The 13,558-nt window shown below is 40.5% G+C and overlaps 1 protein-coding gene across 1 annotated transcript in view; it reads left to right on the top strand.

The window, feature by feature from the left end:
- The window catches only part of SHC4 (SHC adaptor protein 4), a 123,050-nt gene that overhangs the window by 77,424 nt on the left and 32,068 nt on the right, over window positions 1-13,558 (top strand). Inside the window, exons 6-9 of the mRNA XM_003784340.2 lie at window positions 685-736; window positions 9,613-9,736; window positions 11,231-11,405; window positions 13,398-13,458. Coding sequence (XP_003784388.1) covers window positions 685-736; window positions 9,613-9,736; window positions 11,231-11,405; window positions 13,398-13,458 — 412 coding nt within the window. The remainder of the gene's footprint in view (window positions 1-684; window positions 737-9,612; window positions 9,737-11,230; window positions 11,406-13,397; window positions 13,459-13,558) is intronic.

Below are 13,558 nucleotides of genomic sequence, written 5' to 3'. Positions count from 1 at the left end.
AAAAAAAAAAAAAGCCTTTTCCTTTCTATATATTGATCAAAGAAATGCCTTGTATTTTTGGTTTCGTTATTTCTTAAAGCAAGCTAATAACTGCAAATCCCAAAGTGTCTCTCTAGTCACCTTATTTTCTGATGTACATAGTGTGTCTGTTTGGACAGAAATCAAGATGCCAAATCCTAGTTTATGATACTTGTGATTGTATAATCCCTGATACTTCAATTTTTTACACCGGAAGAGTGGTAGTCCGTAGCTATTTTTAAAGAATATGTCCTGGGTGGCTCCCGTAGCTCAGTGGCCACAGACGCGGAGGCTGGCGGGTTCTAACCCAGCCCAGGCCAGCTAAAGCAACAATGACAGCTGCTGCAACCACAGCAACAACAACAAAAGAATGTATCCTAATATATTTCCTATCTACATTCTCTTTTTTTCTTTAGGGACATACTCTGCCTCTAAATTTCTAATCTTCAGTTTCTTTCCCCCAGGGGAAGAGACTGTGGACTGTACACCTGTGAAGCTTTATAGCATACGTTTGTTGACATCTCCTTTAACAATGCTTTCCTTTTCTTTTTAAATATACACATTCATATTCAAGTTCTTGCCTCCATATTGTGTCCTAAGCGTGCTCTTTTCTTTCAACAGTGCAATTTATTCATTTTAAATGCAATCATTTTCCCTTTTTTGTAGGATACCACAGACTATGTTGCCTACGTAGCTAAAGATCCAGTTAATCAACGAGGTATGGAAAACAACTTCTAGTTTTCTTAAGAGCTGATACAAAAGCAACGAAGAGTGATTTTCAATATGCAGAGTGGTGACTATCACTAGAGTGCTATATTGGATTCTAGAAATGTTGAAAATAAATAGCAGAGCAAAGTAGAAAAAATATATAGGGTGGGATTTAAATCATTGGAGAGATCCACAAACCAAAGGCTTATTTGTTTGTATACTCAAAAGAGAAGCTGTTTTGGTCGTGGTAGAAGGTGCTGGCTGCCACATCCCTAGTAGACACAGAAGACTCAAAAGGAGTGAAGTTCTTGACCTGCATTGGCCTTGGCCTGTGTGTGTGGGGGGTGGGGTGGGGGTAGGGGTGGGGTGTTGAGCCTGTGCGCTTGGTGTTCAAGAACCTGGAATGTCACTCTGAACATCTGGCTTCTTTTCATGTTTTGGATTTCAGCTTAAATATCTCTTCTTCAGAGACCCATTCTGTGACTGATAGCACCTCCTATTTCCAGGAGCATATCCCGTTCTGCTCCCCTCATAACGCTTTTATTTCTCTTCTCTCACTAACACCTATTCCACATTTTTAGTATCTTATTTACTCCTTGCATTTGTTGATGTGTTTAGTATGTCCTTTCTACTAGGCTAAAAGTTCCATGAGTGCAGGCACCTGTTTCTCTCATTCACTGTTGTCCTCTCCGCCCTCATCACAGTGGCTAGCACATAGGAGATGCTCAAAAACTATTTTGTTGACCCACAGAGGGAATGGAAGAATGAGCTGCCTGGAGTTCTGGTCCCAGGATTTAGCAAGGTTTCCTAGGAAACTCGTCTCCCAGTCGCACTTTGGGTCATGGGCTTGAGGTTGCTTGCGTGTTTAGACCTCCCTAGATATGCTTAGTATCGCTTCTCATTCCTAACTCTGGGACATTCAGATGTCTCTTAGGGATGTTAGGTTGGTTCTTCTCCTTAACTAGAAGCCGCTGGGTGGGCAGCATCCTCTGCCACCCCAGGTATGGAGTTTGCCCCAGAATATTCATTAAGCGAACATAGAGTGGGATTTGGAAATTCTGTGTAAGACGTGGAGATGGATGTGCACATGGCATGTGGGGAGGAAATGAATAGCACACACTGTACAATGTACATGGAGGAAGGAAAAGGTCTAAAAGCATCTAGAAGGCAGGCAGTGGAGAGCGAATAAGTAGGGACTTGATCCTGTGGGCAAACGAGTGGAGAGTACTATTCAAAAAAGCAGAGTTCAGGCAATGATTTGGCAGCAGGATATAGTAGACAGATTCTTGGAGAAACTTGAGGGAGGAGCTCCATTTGGAAGCTATTGTGATTGTCAGGAATGAAATGATGAGGAGCAGCTGCTGGCACAGAGCCGGGCGCGTAGTAGATGCCCCGTGCATGCTTGCCAAGAGAAGATGCAATAAGATGGAAGGGCCGGAGAGGGAGACAAGCACTATGAAATGCTCTTAAAGTCAACGCAGTCTAAACTGAAGAATGAGGAATGGATAACGACCAAAGAGTGGGTATAAGAGACAGGAACTGGCGAAGGTGCAGAGCTGGTGTGGGAACACAGCACAACAAAGGATACCAGAAAAGAGCAACTTCTTTTATCCCTGCTTGGATTTCCCTGACGCATAACTGCTTACTCTTTGGGGTGCAAGGTAAAAGGAAGAAAAAAAATACATCAGGAAATCTCGATGTTTAGTGACTTAGCCATCAGTGACTGACTACCTCTGGAGGATAAACGGTGATGAGTTCAAAGATTAATGTGGTTGGGAAATGGACAAGAAGGGATCCATGTGCTTGCAAATCTCTTCCTTAACAGGAGAGGCAGAGAAAATTATGCACCATGTTCTTGTACCTGAGTAGTTTGTCAGAGCCGAGCTGCTAGTAGGAATTCATGGGTGTCCTGGCCTGGGGATTTCGGGAAGGCACTCATGAGAACTGAGGTCATGAGGGGATTGGTGGGATAGAAACAGTCCAAATGGAGCTTTCAGAGTCTGTTTTTCTTTAGTCATCAGCCTGTGTGTAGAAAATAAGATCAGGGCAGGAGTCAAGAAAGACTGGGTTGGATCATGATTCTTCCACCATCTGACTGTGTGACATTAGGCAGATTGTTTCACATCTACAAACCTCAGTGTCTTTATCTTTTAAGTGGGAATAATAACATGTACTTCCTGGTGGTGCTGGGACGAATAACTGAGATAACATATGGAATGAGTAACCATCTTTAATCCATCATCTCATCTTCAGGAAAATGGGCCTATCCGAGTAAACAGGTAACTTAGAAACAGGGTATTGGAAAGTTAGCATCTCCTCACCACTTACTCCTCTTTTTCCTGTCCCTTCTCTTTTTTATCTTGGTTATGATAATCTCTGTGAGAAGCCACTGTGTTCTCAATATTACCCTAGATTGCACACCTCTCTGGTGTTAAATCTTTACCCCTCACCTGAGACCCCCCAACTCAAAGGACTCACCAAGAGGTAATGCTATGGACTCATCATTTTGTGGGAGGGACAAACGTAACCCAAATCTTTACCCCTCACCTGAGACCCCCAACTCAAAGTACTGACCAAGAGGTAATGCCATGGACTCATCATTTTGTGGGAGGGACAAACGTAACCCATCAGATGTGCACAGAGAAGGAGGGGTGCCTGGAGAAGAGACCTCAGTTAGGAAGTGTGGGATGAGTGACTAAAGGCACGGGGGAAGAGCAGTGTAATCAGAGCTGAGTGCTGCATTTGGATGTGCGAGTGTCGTGGAAATGTGGGGTTGCAGGGAAGGGGAAGCGTAGAAGTAGAAGAGTCATGGCCAAAAAGAGAGGCCAGAAACAGATCGTGGAGGGCTTTGAATGCTGGCCAGTAGGTCATTGGGAGCCATCGAAGATTTTGAGCCTTATTAAAATTATTTTGGCTTCTGTCATTCTGCTGAAATGATAAAATGATAGGTTTTTGGCCATAGTGTCTGTAAAAGTGATATTGGATGGCAGAAAAGCAATCTGGAATTGTGGAGTATAAGTCAGAAGACATCTTACTAGTCCTGAGTGGAGGTGTTAATGTTTTAAATTACATTAGAGGACGAAGGGACAGTTCGGACCAAATTTGTGAACTACTAGTATTGATGACTATTTAGATGTGAGAGTTGTTCAAGAAATAGGAATCAGATGTTCCTGAGGATTTAATGAGATATTGTATGTAACATAAATATCTCAGTGCTTGGCTTATAGTAAGTACCCTGTATGGTAGTTATTATTATTTCCCTGTGTGATTTGGAATGATATTGCCACTAAAGGAACAAGTATTTTATAAACAGAAAAAAGGCAAATGGTCCAATAGAAAAATAGGGCAAGGAAAAATAGCTGCCATTTACTGCACACTCCCCATATGCCAGTCATTGCCAGGGGTACTCTGTCTGTAACACAACAACCTACGGGGTAGGTAATGATATGATTTCTTTTTTATAGAAGAAGATACTGGAATGTAAGGTGGTTTTCCTAAGGTTACCCATCCAGTAGGTGGGTAGACTGATTCCAGGTTCTGAACACACTTTTAGAAAAGAACATTACAGGCACCAGGAAACATTTGAAAAATAAAACAAGTTTAGCCTCACTAGCAAAGACATGCAAATTATAATGAAACAGTATATTTTGTCTTCACATTTCAAACGTGAAAAAAGATAAAATGTAGTCTGGAGTCGTAGGTTTCTCTTGAACACTCCTGGTAAGAGCATAGATTCAAATATTTTGGAAAGCAGTTTGATAATTTGTATTGAAAGTCATAAAAATAGAAATGCCTTTGAACCAGCAATTTTACTTCTGAGAAATAATTGGGACATGCACAGAGATTAAGCAGTATAGATCATATATCATTTATATAATAGCACCAATAAATCCAATATTCACAAATACCAACTTATGTAAGTGAATCCATAGAGTGCACTATTATGCAACTGTTAAAGTTAGTGTTGTAGAAGAATTAGTAACATCAGGAAAATAGTCACAAAGCTATTAAGCACAAATAGCGATTATGAAGCATTTCAGCCTCAAGGCCACACGTGTGGCACACATGTGTGGCACACATCCCCAAGTGTGACCCCTAGCCCCAATCCCAACTTCACAGAACTAATCCCTTTATTAAAATTTGGATTCAGACAAAAAGGCTGCACTCAAGCCACTTGTGGCCCTAAGGTCCCAGTTTCTCCAGCCCTGGTGTATAGTATGATTCTAGATAATTTTGTTGGGAATGAGGTAGATATACAGAGAAAAAAACATTAAAACACATGCCAAAATGTTCATAGTGGAGATTTTATGTAATTTTTATTTCTTCTTGGTGCTTTTTTATTGATCTAGAATTCTTACAATGAATATTTATTACAGTTATAAAAAGAAAAAAAGTTCTAAATCTAATTTAAAAATAGTGAAACCAGAAAGAGAATGTTATAGAATTACCTAATGATTTTGGTTCATCCAGGGGAAAATGGCAGACAGGAGAGAGAGTCTGAGAGAGTGAGAGGGAGAAGGGGAAAGGGAGGCAGGCTATGGGCCTACAAGTGCAGGCTTGGAAAAACTGCAGCTTCTTAGCAGAACCAGAAAGAAGAGGGCTAAGGACTTCAGGGAGTGGCTTCTCCTGGACAGTCAAGAGGAAAGGGGGAAATCAGGAGATAAGTATTACCTAAGAAGGATAAAGATAAAGTTTTCTCCTGGAGGAGACATCTCAGATAGTACATACTGAAAGGAGTTAAGGGGAATGAAGGTGAGAAATGCCATTCAGTCCAATGGTACCCTGGAAAGCACAATTTCTGTGGGCTTGTAAAGGATGGTTAAATCCCTCAAGTAGGGATGAGGGGGGTTTGGCTATCAGGAGAGACGGGTAGAGGAGACCAGGCTCCATGCTGATAATCCTGAGTGTTCTCTCTGTCTCAAGTGTGCCTGATTTACTTTCAGCATTACTGCATTCAAATCAGGGCACTTTTCTTGGCTAGGTCCCAATTCATTTTATAAAAAGCCTTTTCTCTAGAAAAGGTAGGTTCCAGTAAAGAGTGTTTTGAGTTTGCTTAGTGACTAATACAGCCTATCTCCTCTGTAATTGCTGTAGTGAGGAAATCCGTATTCTCTTACTCCAGATGTATAGCAAGCAGTCCAGAAGATTTGACTATTTTCTCTGATTCTTCTAGTCTGTTAAGGGGTCACTGTTAACCTGAACCACCTGGATACAGGAAGGCCAGGGTTCTGAGTTTCTGAACAGTTTTTTTTTAACTCTATAAATTAATTTAAAAGAATCCACTTACTTATATTTATGTTTATGATTATAAAGTACACGCTCTACTTACTACCTGGTGGCATTAGTTAACTTAGGACTGACTGCTGGCTTGCTTCTGGGAGCTGGTTTCTTCCTGGACTGTGGAGGATGCTCTGCTTTGATCCCACAGCACCACCTGGTGGTAGACCTGAGAACCTGAACTTCGAATTTCTAGTTTTCTAACAAAAGCAAAAAACAAAAAAAACGGTCTGTTTAACACAAATATAAAGTGAATAAAGAAAGGAATAGTTCTCCTTCAGTGCCTGTAGCTCAAGTGGCTAAAGTGCCAGCCACATACACCAGAGTTGGTGGGTTCGAATCCTTTAGGAATAGTTCTCATCCTATTATTGATGAACACCCAGTTAGAAAATTAAAAAGACTCAAATTAAAAAGACGAAAGACGTATGAATCTCAGATTCATTTAAATCTTGCTTAACATAGTGTCTGATACCCAGGGGTATAACTGGCTATGAGGTGGGATGAAAAGAACCCAGATCTGCATCTGATTCCAGACCTGGAAAGAAAAGTTCCAGCCTCGATGGCAGAGTTATCATATCACTGAAAACTCACACTCTTCTTTGGAATGAGGTGTACAGGTAGTTGCTTTTCTTCCTTCCCGTTAGCTGAAGATTGGGAAATTCTTGGCTGAGATTTTGGAGATGGGTCTAATGCTGGGAAAGGAGTATATTTATATGTGATTCAAGGCTCACCTCGATCCTGGGCCATAACCAACCTAAAAAAGACCATTTCCAGTGCTCACTTTGGCAGCACATATACTAAAGAAGACCATTTGCACAGAGCAGTGTATCTGTGAGTGTCAACAATAGAATTATCGCGAATGTTTCTTGAAGGTGGTGAGACTGAGCAGAACATCTGCACAGTGTTAGCCTGTTTGTCCAGTGTTGCTTCCTCCCTGGAGAGACAGGCAGCACTGTTTTTTTCTTCTCTTTCTGTTTAATCTTCTCAAACCGGGCATGGTGGCTTACACCCGTAATCTTAGCACTCTGGGAGGCCGAGGCAGGAGGATTCCTTGAGTCTGAGACCAGCCTGAGCAAGGGCAAGATCCTGGCTCTGCTAAAAGTAGAAAAATGAGCCAGGTATCTGTAGTCCCAAGCCTGAGGCAAGATGATCGCTTGAGGTCAGTAGTTTGAGTTTGGGTTCAGGTTGGGCAACTAGGGAGACTCTGTCTCTTTAAAAAAGAAAAAAAGAGAGAGAGAGAGAAAGTAACATGGCCCATGAAGAAGACCAAGAAGTCAAAGTAATAGAATTAGAAAAGCGGAGCTAAATAAAACATCTTAGAAGTATGCTAAAAGTGGTAGAAACTGGTTGATGGGTTTGGTTGATTCATTCACCCCTATGTGCCCATTTACCTGGACTCTTTCAGGGTCACATAGATGATGGCATAACTGGAACTTGAACTCAGATGTGAATCTTTTCAGAGTTCTTTTAAATGTCCCTTTTCTCTTATCCCTCTATTGGAAGTACGGTTTATTGATGCATGCTTGAGTCTCCTGCCTCTTTCATATTATCTTCCCCATCTTTATCTCTCAATGTCTCCTTGACCCTAAGAAAAAATAAAATTACAAAAATGTTTGCCTCCATTTTGACATGATTTCTGATTTTGACTTAATTTTTAATTGGACTAGGAATTGATGAGATTAAAAACAAAAGAATTCAAGTGAATTACCTTTTCTTATAATGTAGCACAACTTCTCTTGGCTCAATTGGAGAGTTGGAGAGTGCATCTCCAAGGCACTTTGTAGGTCCAAGGAAATGAGGCCTGATTAGGAAGGAGACTTTGTCCACAAATGATCAAAGCAATAATTTATATTAGTCATGGCTGTAAGAATGTGACCCAGTGTAGGGACTCACTGCAGATCTCACTTCAAAAAAAAAAAAGACAATTTTATACAGTAGAAATATTAATATGATTCAGGGAAGTTAGTATTTACTCATTCAACAAATATTTTTAGAGCACCTTCCATGGGTTGGTCACTGTGTTAAGCTATGGTAGGGGAAAAAATAAGGATAATATAAAACAACAGTCTAAAGATAGACCAAATATTTTCCTTTGGTAGAAAAGATATAAATTAATAGATATTTTTAATTGTGTTTTTAAAACTGGAATCAGCTCTTAAATCTGTTTCAGGATCCAAGTTGTACTTGAAAGGGACAACCTGATAAGAACGAGAAATACTTCTTTTGGAAGTTTGATATCTTAGTATTGTTTAATTTATTAATACCACCACACCACCATTGCACACACGTGTGTATACACACATATACCTTCTAGAAGTGTTCATGTACAATTCCTTTAAAGAAAAGTCAAATTACTTCAGGAATGAGAATATCAGAGATTCCTTGAGATGATTACCAATGAAAGGTTAAGAAACATTGTGACAGATTCTATTATAACTTAGCTGTTATCAGCTCTACCAATTTTACCAGATTTGAATGAATGGCCTTTTACTTGAAATAAATACAAAATTCTTTGTAAGACAATGCAAAACATAAAATCATTCTTCTAAGTTAACATAGTTAAACTATTTCACAAAAACGGCTATCTCCTCTCTCCTCAGATATCCCTTTCTCTAATGTGTTCCAGTGTTGGTTTCAGAATTCCAAGACCCAAGATACTTTTTCTGGCATTTAATCTAATTTTCCATGCACTCATGTACTCCCTTATACCCATGGCCTTTTTTCTCTCCTATTCTCAGAGAATAGCTGACAATTTCTGCAACATTCTTATGTATATATACACACATACACATACACATATAGTGGGGAGATAATTTATAGTCCCTAAACACATGCTCCTGTTTTACGTAGCACCAGCAAGTTTGTTAAATTTGTTTAATTGTAGTATTCTGTCAGCTGCCTGCCACACCCCCCGACTTGATATTTTGCATTTAAAAATTAGCCCCCTCCCACTAACTAACTGCTAACTGCTTCCCAGAGAAAGAATCTGCTTCTCAGAGAAAGTATCTAATAAAAACTCTAATATCTTCTGATAATGACATTGTCACCAAACCTTAATTTTGATGCTTATTGGAGATAGCTCATTAGTGGAATTTGAAGATGCGGATTGCCATGTATGTCATTGCTTTATTAAGGTAGCAATGACAGGGCAAGGGGTGGCTGGAGGGGAGGATATTCCAAAGCCTCTGTCTTTGCCAGCAACGCATTCCCCATTTTTGGGAAGGGGCGGTCTGGAAAGTCTTCTTTCCATCTTCTGTGACATACTGTGTAAAGAAAGACCCCAAACCTCATTTTCCCATCAGATTGCTGCTGTAATCGTCTCCTGTATTGAATTCAAGAGCTAGCTTTAAATAGTAGTCATTTTAGTAGCCAAGATCTGTCTACTTTTATAAAAACGTGGGCCCCAAATACCTGCCTTGAGACCAGAATGTTTAAGTATTTTGAGATATTCAGACATAGCCCTGGAATGTCTTTTCTCTTTGGTTCATGCTACATATGAGGTGTTCTTTATACCATTTCTGAACTAAAGAGAGTTCTGGAAGTATTTTGACTTTATATAATTTTCTCTTGCTGAAAAGTTACTGTGTTTTTTTGTATGTCTTCTTGCAGCCTGTCACATATTGGAGTGCCGCAATGGAATGGCCCAAGACGTCATAAGTACCATAGGGCAGGCTTTTGAACTTCGGTTTAAACAGTACTTGAAAAACCCTTCCCTGAATACTTCTTGCGAAAGGTCAGCCAAGAGCTCTACAATTGTTTGACTTGCTATATATATTTTTAAAATGAATGTGGCATTTTAGAATTCATTAATTCGTTCTTATAAGTAGCCGTAATTTCAGTACAAAATAATAGTGACATTTTCCCTCTATTTCTATTTATTCCGCTATTTCCTCTTGCTTTGTAATAAGATTAAAGGAGACACTAAAAGTAAGACTGGGTCAGCCCTGTTTCCCTCATGTTACACAGGGCTATGAATGAATTAAGTGGAATCATAAAATAATAAACACCAACAAATTTCTCAGATTTGTTTCCATTCGAGAACCCTTACACATTGGTGAAAAAGAAAAAAAAATCAAGAACAAAGAGCAAGTAAAATTCAAATGTCCATGGCAGGAACTTTTGTTAGTTTGCTTGCTTGCAGTGGAAATAGATTGGCTCCAGCTAAACTGCAGCAGGAGTAGAACAGGACGTGACCCAAGGATCTGGTTGTTCTCACTAAGGCACATCAAGTCCGCAATGAAAACCAAACCCTTTCAGGCCTCTCCAGCCTCACCCAGTGTGGAAGGCAGCGATGCCTCTGACTCCCACAATTCATGCCTGAGAAACAGACCTCTCGAGCATTTTAAAATGCATTTTCCCTTGATCTGTCACTTTGTGTATCAACAAACACTAGGTTTGGAGAGCTTTCTTTATGAGGTGGTCTAGGATAGCAAAGGAGAAGGGGTTACCAGAAGCCTCTGATGCTGAACTTTTCCCAGGATGGCACTTACAGCTTAGTGCATTTTGTTGACATGTAATAAACCCAGTGAAACTGTGTGGGTTGTCAGTAGAATCTGCCTCATCCAAAAAGCCTTGATTTATTTTTTTATAAGAATTTTTTACTAATTTCAATTGGGAAGAAAAGTCTGTTTGTTTGTTTGCCCTGTTTCAATTCTAAAAACAATTGCGTATTTACATAAATCTACCCACTTGCCACATATGGTCCTAATATTTCTTTATTAATCCCATACACTCCTTCAGATTTGTGCAGACAAGATAGCTGGCGATAGCACTCTTGTTTTTTTCATCTTGGTTTAATAAACGGGGCCAGGCCTCTACCCAAATAACAATATCTAAATTTTCTCTAAGCAAAACATTTCCAAAATGGAACAATTAAAGCATGCTGGAGATACCCAAGAATACTTTGTATTTTTATGATCTTATATTCAAAATGCCTTGTAGTTAGTAAGTTCATTATTTATTATTATTATGTATCAATAAGGGTAAACACAAAAGCATCACCCTAGGCACTCTTGTTGGTCTGCCCTGCTTTGTCTACAGAGAGAGAGAAACAACTCAGCCATCTGGTCGCTTCCATCCAGATGTTTGACATCACTTACGCACAGCAGTAAATTTAAAACATGAATAAAGAGTTTTCAGTATGATTTGCATGGTCTCCTCCTGTTGCATCCCCTATTACATTTGAATTCCTGCCCAACCTCTTGCGGGTTCTCTTTTCCCCTTCCAGGGAGGAGGAGGTGCACGTTGACTGCCCTGCTGAGGAGAGAGAAGATCACGAGTATTACAACGAAATTCCAGGGAAGCAGCCACCTGCAGGTGGTGTTTCAGATGTGCGGATCAAAGTTCAAGCCACAGAAAAAATGTCGTACTGCCCCTTACGGTGTGAAAAATTGTGTTATTTGGTAAGTAATGTTTTATTGTATTAGAACCAGCAACGTGATTCTGCCCTTATCACCAGAGCGCTTAATTTGAGCATTTCCAAATGCTCATTTAGAAAAAGTCCCATCTTCCTCAAATGTAGGGCCAGCGAGTGAATCATTGTTGGAGCCTGTACTAGATTATTTTTACCCCTAATCCTCCAATGGCAGCCTCAGCAGATGACCTCACTTCTCACTTCATTGGGAAGACTAGGGCAATCCAGCTTGTTATCCTCAACTTCACCCTTTCCCCTTTCCAAGTCTTCCTACCTTCTCCTTGCTTCTCTTCCTTAGCAACTGTCTCCAAAACTATTTTCCCTGGGCTCCGGATCCAGTCCCCTCCTGCCAGCTCTGTGCCCTTGTTTTGTCCTTTAACCTTTGTCTCAGTCTTCGTTCTCTATCAGTTCTTTTCCTTCTGCAGGCAAATAAACGTGGACTCCCCAACAGAAGTAATCACGTCCCACCTTCTCATCAGGGGGACTTCTAGAACACTGCTGCACTGTACTTGTAAGATTGAATTCTGCTGGACAACTTGATAGAAATTACTTTTGCAGTGGTCACCCACGGTCTAACTGCTGAATCTATTTCACTCCACAATATTCTTCATCTGTCTACAGCATTTGACACCTGTTGGCTATGTCATCTTTTTGAGACCTCCCCTGTTATCTCCCAGAAGGTTTCCATCTTGTCCTTCTCTTTCTGTGTCTCTAGGTGCTGCTTTTCTTTTTTTCATGTTTTCTAACATTTGATTATGAATATTTTCAAACACAAAGTAGTTGAAAGAATTATAGAGTGAACACTCACATCCTTGCCATGTAGATTCTACAATTAACGTTTCACTACATTTGCTCTATCACGTATGTAGCCAATGATCATCTATTCATCTAAATTTTGAAGAAAGTCGCATCTTTTCTTTTCATGTCAAATTTTCTTCCATATCCTCCCCTGAAAACCCAGGCTCTGCCTTACCATGTGGGTAAGCACTCTCCAAGGCTCTGCTCTCAGCCCTTGCCTTGCCCCTGGGGCACCACCTGTGTATACACTTCCTACCTCTTTCTTCTCTGTCTTCGGTCCTTATCAGTCTTGTCAGCTGAATGCCACATTGCCTTACGTTGTTCATTTACATCAAGGTTGAACTCAGCATTTTGTCCCTGACTCCAAACTCGATTCCTTTCCAGATTTGTTCATGTTTATGAGTGGCACTGCCACTCTGCCACAATCTTTTGTTTTTATTACATTTTGGGCCTCATGTCCACTCAGTCTGAAAAGCTAGGATTCTGGCATGAAAATATCCTTTGAATGTACCCAGAACTTTCCCACTTCAGCTGCACCTTTCTCAATTCTGGTCTTCACTTGCCTCAATGATTGTGAAAGCTTCTTTCCTGTCCCCAGTCTCATCTCCCCAAGCCCAGTGCACAGTACTGCCAGATTAGTCTTCCTAAAAGCATTGCCCTTCTCAAAGGCATCAGAAAATCCCCATTCCAGTGTTGAAAAGAGCTATCTAGATGGGGATGATTGAAGTCTTGATTGGATGAGATTCTTAAGGATGAGAAGTGAGTCTGGCACAAACCTCAGTAGAGTAGGGCTCCAATCTGCCAATTCAGAGTAGAGAGAAGTTGTTGGCTACACGGTCAGTGTTTATACTGATGTCTTGAAAATTACTTTCTGGCTGAAACTTGGATTGTGTCCTGGAATGTGACCTCCCAAGCACAGGCAGTAACCCTCAGGACACAGGACACGGGCAGCCTTTAGGAACCCCCAGCCCAATCAGACCCACCTCTGCTGCTCCAAAGCAATGAAAAAAGTATATTCTCCTCACCCCAAATCACAGTTTCCTTTTCATAGCTGTCAGGCATTTCCTGTGTCAGAAAGTGAAATCGTCTGCTGTATTCTTCTGGGAGCATTATTAGTATTTTTTAAGAAGTTTGTGAATATGTAGCATGTTTATAAATGTTTCACAATTTGTTGTTTGTACAGCCTGGAAACTCCAAGCATAGCAGCGTATACGAGAACTGTTTAGAGCAAAACAAGGCGACAGGTAGGTATGATGTTCTTCCCCATCTGCCATCCGCCCTTTTCCTTCTAACTCCTATGGTCATGCATGGCCCTTGCTCTTAAATACTTCACGGGGAGTTCAG

The sequence above is a fragment of the Otolemur garnettii genome, unplaced genomic scaffold (genome assembly GCF_000181295.1).
Source record: "Otolemur garnettii isolate 467f Iridium unplaced genomic scaffold, OtoGar3 scaffold00011, whole genome shotgun sequence".
Lineage (NCBI taxonomy): Eukaryota > Metazoa > Chordata > Mammalia > Primates > Galagidae > Otolemur > Otolemur garnettii.
The sequence above is the reverse complement of the archived record's forward strand: the minus strand, read 5'-3'. Positions and strand labels throughout refer to the sequence as shown.